Source organism: Hylobates moloch, unplaced genomic scaffold, assembly GCF_009828535.3.
Source record: "Hylobates moloch isolate HMO894 unplaced genomic scaffold, HMol_V3 SCAFFOLD_41, whole genome shotgun sequence".
Lineage (NCBI taxonomy): Eukaryota > Metazoa > Chordata > Mammalia > Primates > Hylobatidae > Hylobates > Hylobates moloch.
Genome location: NW_026652316.1, coordinates 473416 through 488110, shown reverse-complemented (window position 1 = coordinate 488110; position 14695 = coordinate 473416). Strand labels below are relative to the sequence as shown.

General features: G+C 40.1%; 1 protein-coding gene across 12 annotated transcripts in view; it reads left to right on the top strand.

The window, feature by feature from the left end:
- The window catches only part of LOC116463552 (MBT domain-containing protein 1), an 85525-nt gene that overhangs the window by 47881 nt on the left and 22949 nt on the right, over positions 1–14695 (top strand). For all 12 annotated transcript variants that reach the window (XR_004246713.2, XM_032146703.2, XM_032146701.2 and 9 more), the window contains 6 exons: positions 7147–7264; positions 10218–10352; positions 10905–10993; positions 11198–11432; positions 12051–12106; positions 12432–12536. Coding sequence is in view for 11 of the 12 variants with exons in the window: in XM_032146703.2 (XP_032002594.1) it covers positions 7147–7264; positions 10218–10352; positions 10905–10993; positions 11198–11432; positions 12051–12106; positions 12432–12536 (738 nt within the window). In the remaining variant the exon portion in view is untranslated. The remainder of the gene's footprint in view (positions 1–7146; positions 7265–10217; positions 10353–10904; positions 10994–11197; positions 11433–12050; positions 12107–12431; positions 12537–14695) is intronic.

Here is a 14695-nt window from a genome sequence, read left to right as displayed (position 1 = left end):
AGAACACAGGATAAGAGGAAACTGCATTGATTATTCTGGCAGAGATGGGGTGTTGCTGCCAGAGCCTTGGCTCCTGACATTTGAACACCCCATCATTGGCAGTTCCTGAGGCTGGAAACCACTAAAATTAGGTAATATCACTTTTAATTAATCCTAAATCATATGGTCACAAAGCTAGAAGGCATCTTTAAAATCATCTGGTTCAGCTAGTCCATCTCTTATAAATGAAGAATACTTGCTACTTTGTTGAGTAGCTGGACTATAATTTTCAGCTTTGGGCTTTAACCCATTTTTCATAATGCAAGTCTTTTTTTTTTTTTTATGTGCTTTTTAATTAAGCCCCTAAGAGCAGTATCCATATCTATCCTAATGGTGGAAAAATCTCCAAAATAGTAATACAGTATTATATGCCAGTTAGGTGCAATGTATAGATCAAAGAAATTCACAGATTATTTTCTATTAGTAATTTAACTTTAACCCAGCAGAGCCTTCAGTTGATGTCTGTGTATTCAGAACATTCGGCTTTAAAACACTCTAGCCAAGAGCAGTGGCTCACGCCTGTAATCCCAGCATTTTGGGAGGCCAAGGCAGGAGGATCAGTTGAGCCCAGGAGTTTGAGACCAGCATGGGCAACATAGTGAGACCTCATTTCTACAAAAAAATTAGCTGGTCATGGTGGCACATGCCTGTAGTCCCAGCTACTCAGGAGGCTGAAGGAGAAGGATTGCTTGAGCCCAGGAGGTCAGGGCTGCAGTTAGCCCTGATCGTACCACTGCACTCCAGCCTAGGTGACAGAATGAGACACTGTCTCAAAAAATAAATAAAAATAAACACTCTTCAGGCCAGGCACGGTGGCTCACGCCTGTAATCCCAGCACTTTGGGAGGCCGAGGCAGGCGGATGACGAGGTCAGCAGTTCAAGACCAGCCTGACCAACATGGTGAAACCCCGTCTCTACTAAAAATAGAAAAAAAATTAGCTAGACTTGGGAGGCTGAGGCAGGAGAATTGCCTGAAACCGGAAGGTGGAGGTTGCAGTGAGCCGAGATTGCGCCACTGCACTTGAGCCTGGGCAATAAGAGCAAAATTCCGTCTCAAAAATAAATAAATTAAGCGCTCTTCATTATTTTTTAATTACTTAAAGACTTTAAATTGAAGCACTTCTATTTCCCATTATTTGCCATGTGAAATCAAGTAAAACTTTTTTTTCCTAAGTATTGTAGCACAGGCTAAAATGTATAAATGTACATAAAGTCGTCTTCTTTCAGTTATATATTTACAGACTTCAGATTTCTTCTGTTTGGTACCTAAACTAATAATCTCATATCTTATTGATGCTGTCTTTACTAAGATCAGAAATGTTGAAATCATCCCATTTTCTCCCTCAAATACAGTTGTAGTTTGTACCAAAAAAAAAAAAAAGTCTTTTGTACACATATATGCAGAAACTTTTCAGCTGAGTTTATCATACTTTTTCTTTTCTTTTCTTTTCTTTTTTTTTTTTGAGACAGAGTCTTACTCTTTCAGTCAGACTGGAGTGCAGTGGTGTGATCTCGACTCACTGCAACCTGTTTCCCAGGTTCAGTCGATTCTCCTGCCTCAGCCTCCTGAGTAGCTGGGATTACAGGCCTACGCAACCACACTCGGCTAATTTTTGTATTTTTAGTAGAGACAAGGTTTCACCATGTTGGTCAGGCTGGTCTCGAACTCCTGACCTTGTGATCTGTCCACCTTGGCCTCCGGAAGTGCTGGATTACAGGTGTGAGCCACAGCGCCCGGCGACATACTTCTTCATTCTGCCTCCACAGATACCCTCTTGTTACTTACATGACATACTCTAATCCTCTTTCTTTTGCCTGACCTATATGTATGTCAGCTTTTTTGAAGGGGTAAAGTTACCATGTTTTTTTGCAGTGCATATCACATATACTTTTAGGTTTTAAGGAAAGAAAAATAAAAGCCCTTTTGTGTATGTACAGTAGCAATAGTTTATAGTAAAACTCATTATCTGTTTCTCAGTTATGTGCTTATTAGTAAAATATTTTTCAAGTAGAGTCATTTTTTTTCCCTAGTCGCGACCCCACACACAGGACTCTATTAAAGGTTAGAAATAAATCATATTACTTCGTCTCCATTTTAACTAAAGTTAAAATCTTCAATGTAACATTCCAGATTGCAGGATTTTCCTTCCAATGGAAATAAAACTTAAATTAGTTTCTGTCACTTGTTAGTGCTCCATCTCAGTTAGCTAGTCTGAGTGTTGCCATGAAATAAATTCTCTGCAGGAAAGCAGTGGACTCTAACATAATAAACATCACCTGTCTTGTCTTTTTTTTTTTTTTTTTTTAAGAAAAACAGTCTCACTCCTGTCGCCCAGGCTAGAGTCCAGTAGCACGATTACAGCTCACTGCAGCCTTGACTTCTTGGGCTCAGGTGACTCTCCCACCTCAGCCTCACAAGTAGGTGGGGCTACAGGCACCATACCACCATGCCCAGATAATTTTTTGTATTAATTTTTTTCTATTTTTAGTAAAGACGGGGTTTCGCCATGTTGCCCAGGCTGTTGCAAACTGCTGGGTACAAGCAATCCTCCCACCTTGGCCTCCCAGAGTACTGGGATTACAGGCATGAGCCATCATGCCTGGCCCTGTCTTTCCGTTGTTTTAAAGAAAGCCTAACTTAAAATTTTTTTTTCTTTTTTTTTTTTTTCTGAGATGTAATCTTGCTCTGTCACCCAGGCTGGAGTGTAATGGTGCCATCTTGGCTCACTGCAAACTTCACCTCCTGGGTTCAAGCAGTTCTCATGCCTCAGCCTCCTGACTAGCTGGGACTACAGGTGCGTGCCACCACACCCGGCTAATTTTTGTATTTTGGGTAGAGACAGGGTTTCGCCTTGTTGGTCAGGCTGGTCTTGAACTCCTGGCATCAAGTGATCTGCCCACCTTGGCCTCCCAAAGTGCTTGGCGTGAACCACCACACCATGCCAATTCTTTTTTTTTTTTTGAGATGGAGTCTTGCTGTGTCGCCCAGCCGGACTGCAGTGGCGCAATCTCGGCTCACTGCAAGCTCCGCCTCCCGGGTTCACACCATTCTCCTGCCTCAGCCTCCCAAGTGGCTGGGACTATAGGTGCCCGCCACCACGCCCGGCTAATTTTTTGTATTTTTAGTAGAGACGGGGTTTCACCATGTTAGCCAGGATGGTCTCGATCTCCTGACCTCGTGATCCACCCGCCTCGGCCTCCTGAAGTGCTGGGATTACAGGCGTGAGGCACCGCGCCCGGCCCACCGTGCCAATTCTTTAGTGATATTGGTTTAATATGGTTTTTTTAAAAAAATTATGGACAGTTTTATGCATTTTGTTGTTGTTGTTTTGAGACAGAGTCTTGCTCTGTCACCAGGCCTGAGTGCAGTAGCACAATCTTGGCTCACTGCAGCCTCTGCCTCCTGGGTTCAAGTGATTCTCCTGCCTCAGCCTCCCAAGTAGCTAGAACTACAGGCATGTGCCCCTACACCCAGCTAATTTTTGTATTTTTAATAGCGACAGGATTTCTCCATGTTGGCCAGGCTGCTCTTGAACTCCTGACCTCAGGTGATCCACCTGCCTCGGCCTCCCAAAGTGCTGGCATTGCAGGCATGAGCCACCACACCCGGCCGCCTTTCAGATTAGTAACTAGTGCTTCCTGTCTTTTTACATATGCATAGCATTATCTCAGCCTTAATCTTACTTCCACCCTAGACATCCCATTTTCCTTTCTGTCCTGTCCTTGAACTCCCCATCTGCCTGCTACCACCACCCCAAAAGATAGATTCTGGTATCAAATCAAAAGGTGAGTGGAGGACAGGCACAGTGGCTCATGCCTGTAATCCCAGCACTTTGGGAGGCTGAGGCGGGCAGATCATCTGAGGTCACAAGTTAAAGAACAGCCTGGCCAACATGGCAAAACTAAAAATACAAAAATTAGCCAGGCTTGGTGGCACGCACCTGTAATCCCAGCTACTCGGGAGGCTGAGGCAAGAGAATGGCTTGAACCCAGGGGGCGGAGGTTGCAGTGAGCCGAGATCACGCCACTTCACACCAGCCTGGGCGACAGAGTGAGAATCTGTCTCAAAAAAAAAAAAAAAAAAAAAAAAAAAGGTGAGTGGACTTTATGGAGAAGGCGGGAACAGTTTTTTTTTTCTTTTTCTACTTTCTACCAGAAAATTCTGTAAGTAGTTAGGAACTCTCATTTCTTTCTACTTAATTTTCTGTAATGTTTTCTCCCCTTCCAAATAATATCTCATCATCCTCTGCTAGATGTACTTTGCCTGTTAGTCTGAAGACATTTTGATTGATGATGGCTTTTTGTACATTTGCCATCTCATTGGGATAAAGTATTCCTTCTTGGTTACCTATATGCGACCTCAGGTCTTGTCTCTGCCCACTTATAGATTAATATTAAAGATTGTATGGTTATCCTTGGTTGGCAGCTCTGCAGAGGGAAATCTCTATCTCTGCCATAAAGTATCGTGTGTGCAGTGCATCAACCCCCTGAGAGTCTGAACACTAGCCAGCTGAGCTGTTGGACCATCTGGGAATGATCTTGAAGTATAGCGAATAAGACTTCCCACCCAGTTATTTTCTTACAGTCATGTGGAGGTTGTCATACATTTGTGTTGGGGACCCCTCAGCATTTGGATTTGGCCATGTCCTGCAGGACCTGATGACAGCTTACCTTGCAGGGAAGGAGAATCGCTCCCAGATAGCCCTCACGAGTGGCCCTGGAGCAGGAAGTGGTGGAGCAGATCTTCCTTGTTTGGGAGGAGCCTGAGGTGGACCTCGCGTCCTGAGTCTGGAAGGTAAATTTGTTGTTACCTGTAAATTATGGTTCTGCTAGTTCATGCTATGCCAATCCAGACTTTCAGAGGTATCCCTCCTGCCAGCAAGAGAAGACAGATGACTTGGACGAAGATGGCTGTCAAGCCCTGGGTCATTTAGTCTTCCACACTTAAGAATATTCATTTTAAACAAAAGGGCAGACATATCTATGAAATTACCATATTATTTCAACACATTGAGCACATACTATGCTATGACCGTGGTGCTCTTTCTTGTTGATGTTTTTGTTTCTTCATTTTTTTTCTTAGAATGAACCATATGGATTGGTTTAAGAGGGCCTAGCAGAACCACAACCTTACAGGCAAGAACAAATGTCACTTTCTGCTACTTTCTCCTATACCAATCCAGACTGTAGGGACCAAAACACAGTATCCTCCACCAAAGTGAACATTATTTTTTAAGCAAGCATATTGACATTTTGTTTTCTTTAATAAAATAGTATTAAAAGTTTTCTTCCAACAAATGTTAAGGCTTTAAAAAAATAAAAGTCTGTGACACATTTAGCTCAGAAGGGAGTACTGTATGCCAAACTTACTTACCAGTGTGCCAACCTGACCCCCAGCTCATTAGCATAAGCATGCCTCTTTCTTCTCAGTGAAAAATAAACCCAATTCACAGATTTGTTAACAAGACAAAGAGGGATGGATGCTGCACTGCATTCAGTTAACTGCATCCGTCTGCTCGAATTGGTACATCCTCACAGAAATGAATCCATGATCTTTGTGTAATACGTGTTAGCTTATTCTGTGTTACCTGTCTTCCTTCTAGTTTCTCCTTTTTTGATCATATCTGCTGGCAATAGGGATGGCCCTACAGTCTAGAGTGATATAGGGGAAAGATAGCAGAACCTGAAGAGTCCAGTCTTTCAGTTTAAAGAAGAGATAGTCACAGTGAATGCATTATTTTTTGCACAAGTCGGGGAGGTAGTTATATGTACCCTTCCAGAACCGCGAATAGTTGAGCTAGTCCATTTCTCCAAGTTACTGAGGTAAACTCATTGCTTACTACTTAAGCCAGTAGCCATTAATTGATTCTGTCTTTGGTTTCTAGACTTATCCAACTTCGGTATTTGACATTCTCTTCCTCTCCTTCAGAAATTCCAGAAACTACTGAGAGGGTCGGGGTTGAATATTGTTTTAGGCTAATCCTCCTGTTGGGTGAGCATCCACCAAAGTAGGAGGGGCCTTGCATGAGGACATTTGCCTAATGTTCAAATTGGCTAGTTCATGTAACTCCTAGATATCTTTGCTCATCTTTGAGTTTTGAGGCTATTTTGGTTTTTCCTGATTTGTTCATACTATCAAGTCTTTTATAACCTCACATAATCCTTTTCTTTATGATCAAGGTTCTAAATTTAATGAGGAACGGATTGTCCAGAGCAACACAAACTGTTTAGTATTATCAGCATTTATATTCTTAAGTTTGCTTATTTGATTTAATTTACCATTGCATAAGTTCCAAGTAATTGTGAATTGCCTTGAGTTTTAAAGATTAAAATATAATGGAAACAGTACTTTGGGAACATCTGTTAGATTTCGGAAAATCCCTTCATGATGCTCATTTAATTGATTTTCCGAGTCCCCATCTTAACCATTTGCTGTGAGAGGCTAGTGATTACCAGTTCTAACATTGGAAGTTTTCTCTTCATAGTAATTTCTACATGAGAAATTTTGAAATAATAATTTAAATAGTTTACCATGGTACTCATCTCCAAAACTCTTCAACTCCACCTTCTTAATAACTTTATCCAGTGCTTTCCCCTCATGTCCATCTTTGTGGACTAGATTTATATTCTATGAATTTAATTTAAATTGAAAATTTTCATTTCTCTTATTCATGTTGTTGGAAACCACATTACTGATTGGAATTGTTTTTCTTTCTGCTCTTTGTCCAGATCTTTTAAAATTAGAAATTAGGGTAAAGTGTATTCATTCAGTACATATTAAAATTAATAAATTTCTTAAATCAGTTTAATCGTATTAAATCTGCTATTGAGTTTGTAATTCCACTCATAGAAAAATCACTGCTTAAATCTTAGGACAGTATCAAATTTTGAAGTCAACATGAATCTAGTCTAATATATGTGAATTCTCTCTTTATCTTGTTTGTCCCTGAAACTGGCTTTTTCCATATAGAATTCTATGAAGCAAATGGAATTAAAATGACATTTTTAGTTTAATATTCCTATTATTGATGGTAATGCTTAATTTTCATTGATATGTTTTAGGCTTTATGTTAATAAGACAATAATTTAATGATTTTTATATGACAGGCACCTATGGGGACCTGCTGGGGTGATATCTCAGAAAATGTGAGAGTAGAAGTTCCCAATACAGACTGCAGCCTACCTACCAAAGTCTTCTGGATTGCTGGAATAGTAAAATTAGCAGGTGAAAAGCATGAATAACAATTTAGTAGAAAATGCAGAGATCCTTGTAACCTTTCGTAAAAAAGCATGTTTATAAATTTTGCAAGTATTGCCAAATAAAAAATATGTTATGATATGGGGCAGGGGTTGGCAAATTGTTTTCTGTGAAAAGCCAAACAAATATTTTCAACTTTGCAGTTCATATGATCTCTGTCACAGCTATCCGACTCTATCATTATAGCATGAAAGCACCCTTAGCAATACATAAACAAATGGACATGATTGTGTTCCAGTAGACCTTTATTTACAGGAAAATTGAATTTCATGTAATTGTTACGTATCATGAAATACCCTTTTTTTCTTTTCAACCATTAAAAATGTAAAAGTAATTCTTAGGTCACAGCCATAAAAATAATCCAGCAATAGACCAGATATATAGGCCATAATATATATGTTACTTTGAAAAGTAACAAAAGTTGAGGTACTAAAAAAAGTGGTAAGAGCTGGCCACAGTGACTCATGCCTGTAATCCCAGCTTTTAGGGAGGCAGAGGTGGGAGGATAGCTTGAGCCTAGGAGTTCAAGACCCACCTGGGCAAAATAGCGAGCCCCATTCTCCATTTAAAAAAGATAAAAATAAAGTGGTAAGAACCTTAATACGAAATCTATGCAAGTGTTGATAATTTCGTATCTCTTGGATTCTTCCTTTCTCTTTATTCCCACTGCCTCCACCATACCAAGCCCTTTACTGCTCATGAAATAAACATGTTAGGAATCTACTATGGTAGACAATGTGGACAAAGGATGATGTCCAGAAGTATAAGACTTGTATTTTTTCCAGCATGTTCACATCAGCCAGATGTTGACTACTACCAGGCATTAATATGACAAGGTACTCAGTGAGTAGTGTAGTAGGGCAGTGTGGAGGAGAGGCAGGCAGCCACTCGTAAGAAAAGTTGTCTTCAGTTACTACTGTGACAGATTTTTAACTCCTCCTACTCTCTCTAGTTTTATTTCCAGCATTCTCCTCAAAACACACTGTAGACTGCTCTGTTGTGTACTGCTAATTGTCTTAATTTACCTAAAAATTATTTTAATTTTATTTTTCTGTTCGAGCATCTTTTATGGCGTCTTTGTACTTAAAGGATCAAGATGGCCAGCATTTATGGCTATTGAGGAGTTGCACCATATACCACATGCCAGATGTATTGTAGTTCTCCAGCATAAATGATCTATTGTGATGAGGCCAGTCTCCCTCTCCCCTCCATACAGCATGTTTTTGTCACCTCTGTGCCTTGGGTTACTCTTGCAAGAGTGTCCCATCTCTGTACTGAGCTGTACTACTACCCAGGTCAACTCCCCATCTTTTTCTTGAAACATTTTCCCGGCTGTATAAGCATTCACTAAATGCTTGTATTATTCTGTACACTGTAGTTTAAAACAACAGCGTATTATTTTTGCCCTGAGTGTTTAAGTTAGTTACATTTAAATAGCTCTTAAGATCAGTGCATTTACTATCCAAAAATTACTTCTGCCTTCTATCTCCGATTTTGCATTTCTCTTTTATCTAACTGCATCATGTATCTTCTTTTAAGCCACTTTAATGCCATTGTAGAAGTGAGCCTAATGTTAACCAGAAGCTAGAGTTCAGCAGTAATTAGCAAACTCATAAATTGTTCTGAGATATTACTGAATTTTAAAACTGAACATTTAAGGCTATAAATTTTCACAGACATGAAAATGCTGACTGAACTTGTCTCCTAACCTGAAATACACATATATTGGCCTTTTTCTGTTTCATTAAAGGCCTTAAATTAAATCGTAATCTTTTATCAACATAAAGCTTATAAAATTATAAATAGGATATTTTACCTATTTTTTGTACTTTCCAAGAATAAGCCTTCCTATTTGCCTAGGACATACAATTTTTAACTCATTTTACATAATTTTCTTTGTGTTTATTAAACTTTTTACCTGGCATATTCAAATCTTATTTCTAAATACATACGACAGAAAAATTTAGATTCTTAAAGTAGCCACATTCAAATTACCCAGGAGTAATTGGCCACCTAAGCAGCTGGATAAAGCAGTTTCTTTGAAATATATTTCAAGGCCAGGCGCAGTGGCTCATGCCTGTAATCCCAGCACTTTGGGAGGCCAAGGCAGGCAGATCACCTGGGGTTGAGAGTTCGAGACTAGCCTGGCCAACATGGTGAAACCCCATCTCTACAAAATACAAAAATTAGCTGGGCATGGTGGCACACGCCTGTAATCCCAGCTACTCAGGAGGCTGAGGCAGGTGAATCACTTGAACCCAGGAGGCAAAGGTTGCAGTGAGCCAAGATCACACCACTGCACTCCAGCCTGGGCGATAGAGCAAGACCCTGTCTTCATAAAATCTATATATATAATTATATATCATATAAATAAATATATAATATATATTGTTATATGTTTATATGCTTATACATAAATATATATATGTAAAATTACATATATATGCCTGTAATCCCAGCTACTCAGGAGGCTGAGGCAGGTGAATCGCTTGAACCCAGGAGGCCAAGGTTGTAGTACGGCAAGGTAGCGCCACTGCACTCCAGTCTAGGCAACAGAGCAAGACTCCATCTGAAAAAAGAAAAGAAAAAGAAATTATGGGTACAACTGAAATACACGTAAGGATGCCATGCTCTGAAAACAGCTGAACTGTTTGCACTGAACAAATGGTTCTCAAAGTTTGGTCCATAGACCAGCAGCAGCGGCATCACCTGGGCACTTGTGAAAAAGGCATGTTCTCAGTTCCACCCAAGATCTATGAGATCAGAATCTCTGGAGTGGGACCCAGCCATCTGCCTGTTAACAAACCTTGCAGGTGATTGTACTGCAGATAGACACTAGTTTGACAACTGCTATCAGATGCTGTATTGTTTTATTTAATTTTATTTTCTTACTATGTAGTGATTTATTTCTGGGTTTCAGGTTACAATGCCCTTTTAAGATATGAAGGATTTGAAAATGACTCTGGTCTGGACTTCTGGTGCAATATATGTGGTTCTGATATCCATCCAGTTGGTTGGTGTGCAGCCAGCGGAAAACCTCTTGTTCCTCCTAGAAGTAAGTAGTTTATTTACCCTTACCGTAATTTTTTATATGTGTACTTTAATGCTATTTTACACATAGTAATGTTAGAGTAATATGGAAATTAAAGGCCGGGCACGGTCGCTCACACCTGTAATCCCAGCACTTTGGGAGGCCAAGGCAGTTGGATCACTTGAGGTCAGGAGTTTGAGACCAGCCTGACCAACATGGCGAAACCCCATCTCGACTTCCTAGCTGGGCATGGTGGTGTGTGCCTGTACTCAGGAGGCTGAGGCAGAAGAATCGCTTGAACCGGGGAGATAGAGGTTGCAGTGAGCCAAGATCACGCCACTGCACTCCAGCCTGGGCGACAGAGCGAGACTCCATCTCAAAAAAAAAAAAGAAAATAGTTTTTTTGGTGTCAAGCAGCTTTTTGCTGGCAAGGCGTATACTCGCTTTCTCTATATTTGTTAGTTTTCAGAATGTTAATAGCCTGGCTTTGCAAGGAAATTTGTTACTTTTTTAACAAATAATTTATGAAGCAGTTCTTTTTTGCCAAAGTATAACTGGTTATTTCTTCTATTTTAGCTATTCAGCATAAATATACAAACTGGAAAGCTTTTCTAGTGAAACGACTTACTGGTGCCAAAACACTGCCTCCTGATTTCTCACAAAAGGTAAAAACAGGATCCTATAAAGACTGAAGAGCTCTAGAAAACAAGGGTAACAGAGAACATTTTTAAGGAATTGGTTTAATTTTGTGAACCAGATGATCTGTGTTACATTTCAAGTGCGTTCAGTATTTTTTACAGTATAATACGAAAATTTCTTGTAGACCTTTGTCATGAATTTCGAGCAGTTTTTTTTTGTATGCTTTTAAGGTTTCAGAGAGTATGCAGTATCCTTTCAAACCTTGCATGAGAGTAGAAGTGGTTGACAAGAGGCATTTGTGTCGAACACGAGTAGCAGTGGTGGAAAGTGTAATTGGAGGAAGATTAAGACTAGTGTATGAAGAAAGCGAAGATAGAACAGATGACTTCTGGTGCCATATGCACAGCCCATTAATACATCATATTGGTTGGTCTCGAAGCATAGGTCATCGATTCAAAAGATCTGGTAAGCACCTATCACAAGAACTCCTGTCAAAAGCATCATTGAGGCTGATTATACTAGTTGGTTATTTTTCTCTGCAGAATTGCATAGATGAAAAATAGCATTCTAGTTGTTTGGGCTGCTTCTTCTACCTTAATTAGTGAAGGTTCATACCATATTAGTGTCCTAATAAATTTTTTTATATTCCTTCCACTTGTTCTCCAAAAGAAGGAACTTTTGGTCACAACTACAATTGTTTCTTTCTTTTATTATTCAGCCCATTTGAAAGATCTAAAGATACCTTTCCCTTTCCATTCAATTTTAATCAAAATAGCAAGATTAAATGTGGTTAGACTTAATACTAAGCACATGAAAACATGCTTCTAAAGTTATAATTTTCTAACTAGGGAATTACATTAAAATTATGAGCATTAAAGTTGGCTGAATATATTTAAAAGCATATATGCACATGTACCCTGAAGAGAGAATAGACTATTAAGGAATATTCACCCCAAATGTAGAAGGCATGTCTTTGCCGTGTTTTATAGTATGACATACTTTGTGAGTTTGAAGCCTTCAAAGAACGTGGTTTTTGGTCTTCTCACAAATGCTGACAGATTAGTGTGTAACTTTTCCTTGTAGATATTACAAAGAAACAGGATGGACATTTTGATACACCACCACATTTATTTGCTAAGGTAAGAAGTTTTTATAAGAACCCTCATTTGTAAATTAGGTTTGAAAGAGGGTTGTGGGTTTTTTCCTAAAATTACGGAAATCACAATTACATATGTTCACTTAAAAGAATTAAGACCTTGTAAATTCATAGGTGTCACAACTCTTTATTATAATTATTCTTAAATTCTATTTGTCTGAATTCTCTCTAAACCTTAATGGAAGTTTGAGTTATAATATTAGGTAGGTAGGAGAAGGCACCTGGTGAATCTTTTCACATTGGTAATATTTTGATTATTAAAATAACAACATTTGTAACAGTAGATGTGCTTTCATATAATTCTTTAGGTAAAAGAAGTAGACCAGAGTGGGGAATGGTTCAAGGAAGGAATGAAATTGGAAGCTATAGACCCATTAAATCTTTCTACAATATGTGTCGCAACCATTAGAAAGGTAAGATAATAGGTTTTAAAATACAGAAATGCAATTATAGGCTTTGGGTGTAAGCTAATAGAAGGAGTCCCCAAGCATATTCGTTTTGACATAAAATGTGTATGTCTGTGTATCTTCACTGGGGAGAAGGTTGCTAGGAATTTCAAAATAAATTTGAATTCTCTGATCTTTCTTACATAGTTTATTGTCAAGATTGTCATTTTGAGTCTGCTACGTTTATTTATGGAAGTATATCCTAATTTAGAGGAAAAATATTTATTTAAGTTACTTCTAGTCAAGGCTAGTCCAATTCAGAATTGTAGCAAGGCCAAGTTTATCTTCAATTTCCTGTGTTTCCTGTTTAGGCCTTTTTCTTCCTTTTTGGTAGTAGTTTTTGCTGCTTTTCTCTTTTCCCCCTCATCTGAAACTGCTCTTACAAAAAGACCTAGAAGAGAAATTCTTGGATTTTTTTTTTGTTTGTTCATTTTTTTTGAGACACAGCCTCTCTCTGTCGCCTAGGCTGGAGTGCAGTAGTGTGATCACAGGCTCAAGTGACCCTCCCACTTCAGCCTTCAGAGTGGCTGGGATCACAGGTGTGTGCTATCATGCCTGGCTAATTTTCTTATTTTTATTTTTGTAGGTACAAGGTCTCCCTAGGTTGCCCAGGCTGGTCTCAGATTCCTGGGCTCAGGCAATCCTCCTAAAGTGCTAGGATTATAGGCGTGAGCCACGGCACCCAGCATTTTTTTTTGTTTGTTTTTTTAAGACATGGTCTCACTCTGTCACCCAGGCTGGAGTGCAGTGGCATGATCTCAGCTCACTGCAACCTCTGCCTCCCAGGCTCAAGTGATCCTCCTGCCTCGGCTGGGATTACAGGTGCATGCCACCACGCCTGGCTAATTTTTGTATATTTTGTAGAGATGGGATTTCACCATGTTGCCTGGGCTGGTCTCGAATTCCTGGACTCAAGTAACCCACCTGCCTTGGCCTCCCACAGTGCTGGGATTACAGGCATGAGCCACATGCCTGGCTTCTTTTTTTTTTTTTTGAGATGGTATCTCGCCCTGTCACCCAGGCTGTAGTGCAGTGGCGTGATCATAGCTCACCACAGCCGTGAGCTCAAGCAGTTCTCCCACTTCAGCTTCCTGAGCAGCTGGTACTACAGGCACAAGCCACCACACCCAGCCAGTTTTTTTGTTGTTGTTTTCTTCGCAATGAGGTCTCACTGTATTGCCTAGGATAGTCCCGAACTCCTGAGCTCAAGCAATTCTCCTGCCTCAGCCTCCTGAGTAGCTGGGATTACAGGCAGGAGCCACCTGCCTGGATAACACTGGCATTTTTTTAAGGTCCCAGGTAAATATCATGTATAGCCATGGTCAAGAACCACCTAAGGAAAGTCTGCTTACATAAAGGTATAACTTAAATCGTGATTTGCATTTCAACAGTTTGAAACCTTCAGCTAAAAGAAACACAATTATGATGGCCCGGGCATGGTAGCTCACGTGTGTAATCCCAGCACTTTGGGGGGCCAAGGCAAGCGGATCACGAGGTCAGGATATCAAGACCATCCTGGCTAACACGGTGAAACCCCGTCTCTACTAAAAATCCAAAAAATTAGCTGGGCGTGGTGGCACGCACCTGTAGTCCCAGCTACTCAGTAGACTGAGGCAGGAGAATCACTTGAACCCGGGAGGTGGAGGTTGCAGTGAGCCAAGATGGCACCATTGCACTCCAGCCTGGGCAACAGAGTGATACTCTCAAAAAAAAAAAAAAAAAAAAAAAAAACAGAAAAAAAGAAAAAGTAAAACAATTATGACGGCTGCCATGTCACATGGTCAAACAGCTGGACAAGACTGGCTCCAAACCCTGTTCTTCCTCTTTTCCTGACTAGTAATCAGAATGACCCAATAAGATTTAAAACAGGCCAAGGCCAGCGAATCACAAGGTCAGGAGTTCGAGACCAGCCTGGTCAATATGGTGAGACCCCATCTCTACTAAAAATACAAAAATTAGCCAGGTGTGGTGGCGGGCGCCTGTAGTCCCAGCTACTCGGGAGGCTGAGGCAGAAGAATCGCTTGAACCTGGGAAGGGGAGGTTGCAGTGAGCTGAGATCGCACCACTGCACTCCATCCTGGGCGACAAAGCAAGACTTTGTCTCAAAAAAAAAAAAAAAAAAAAAA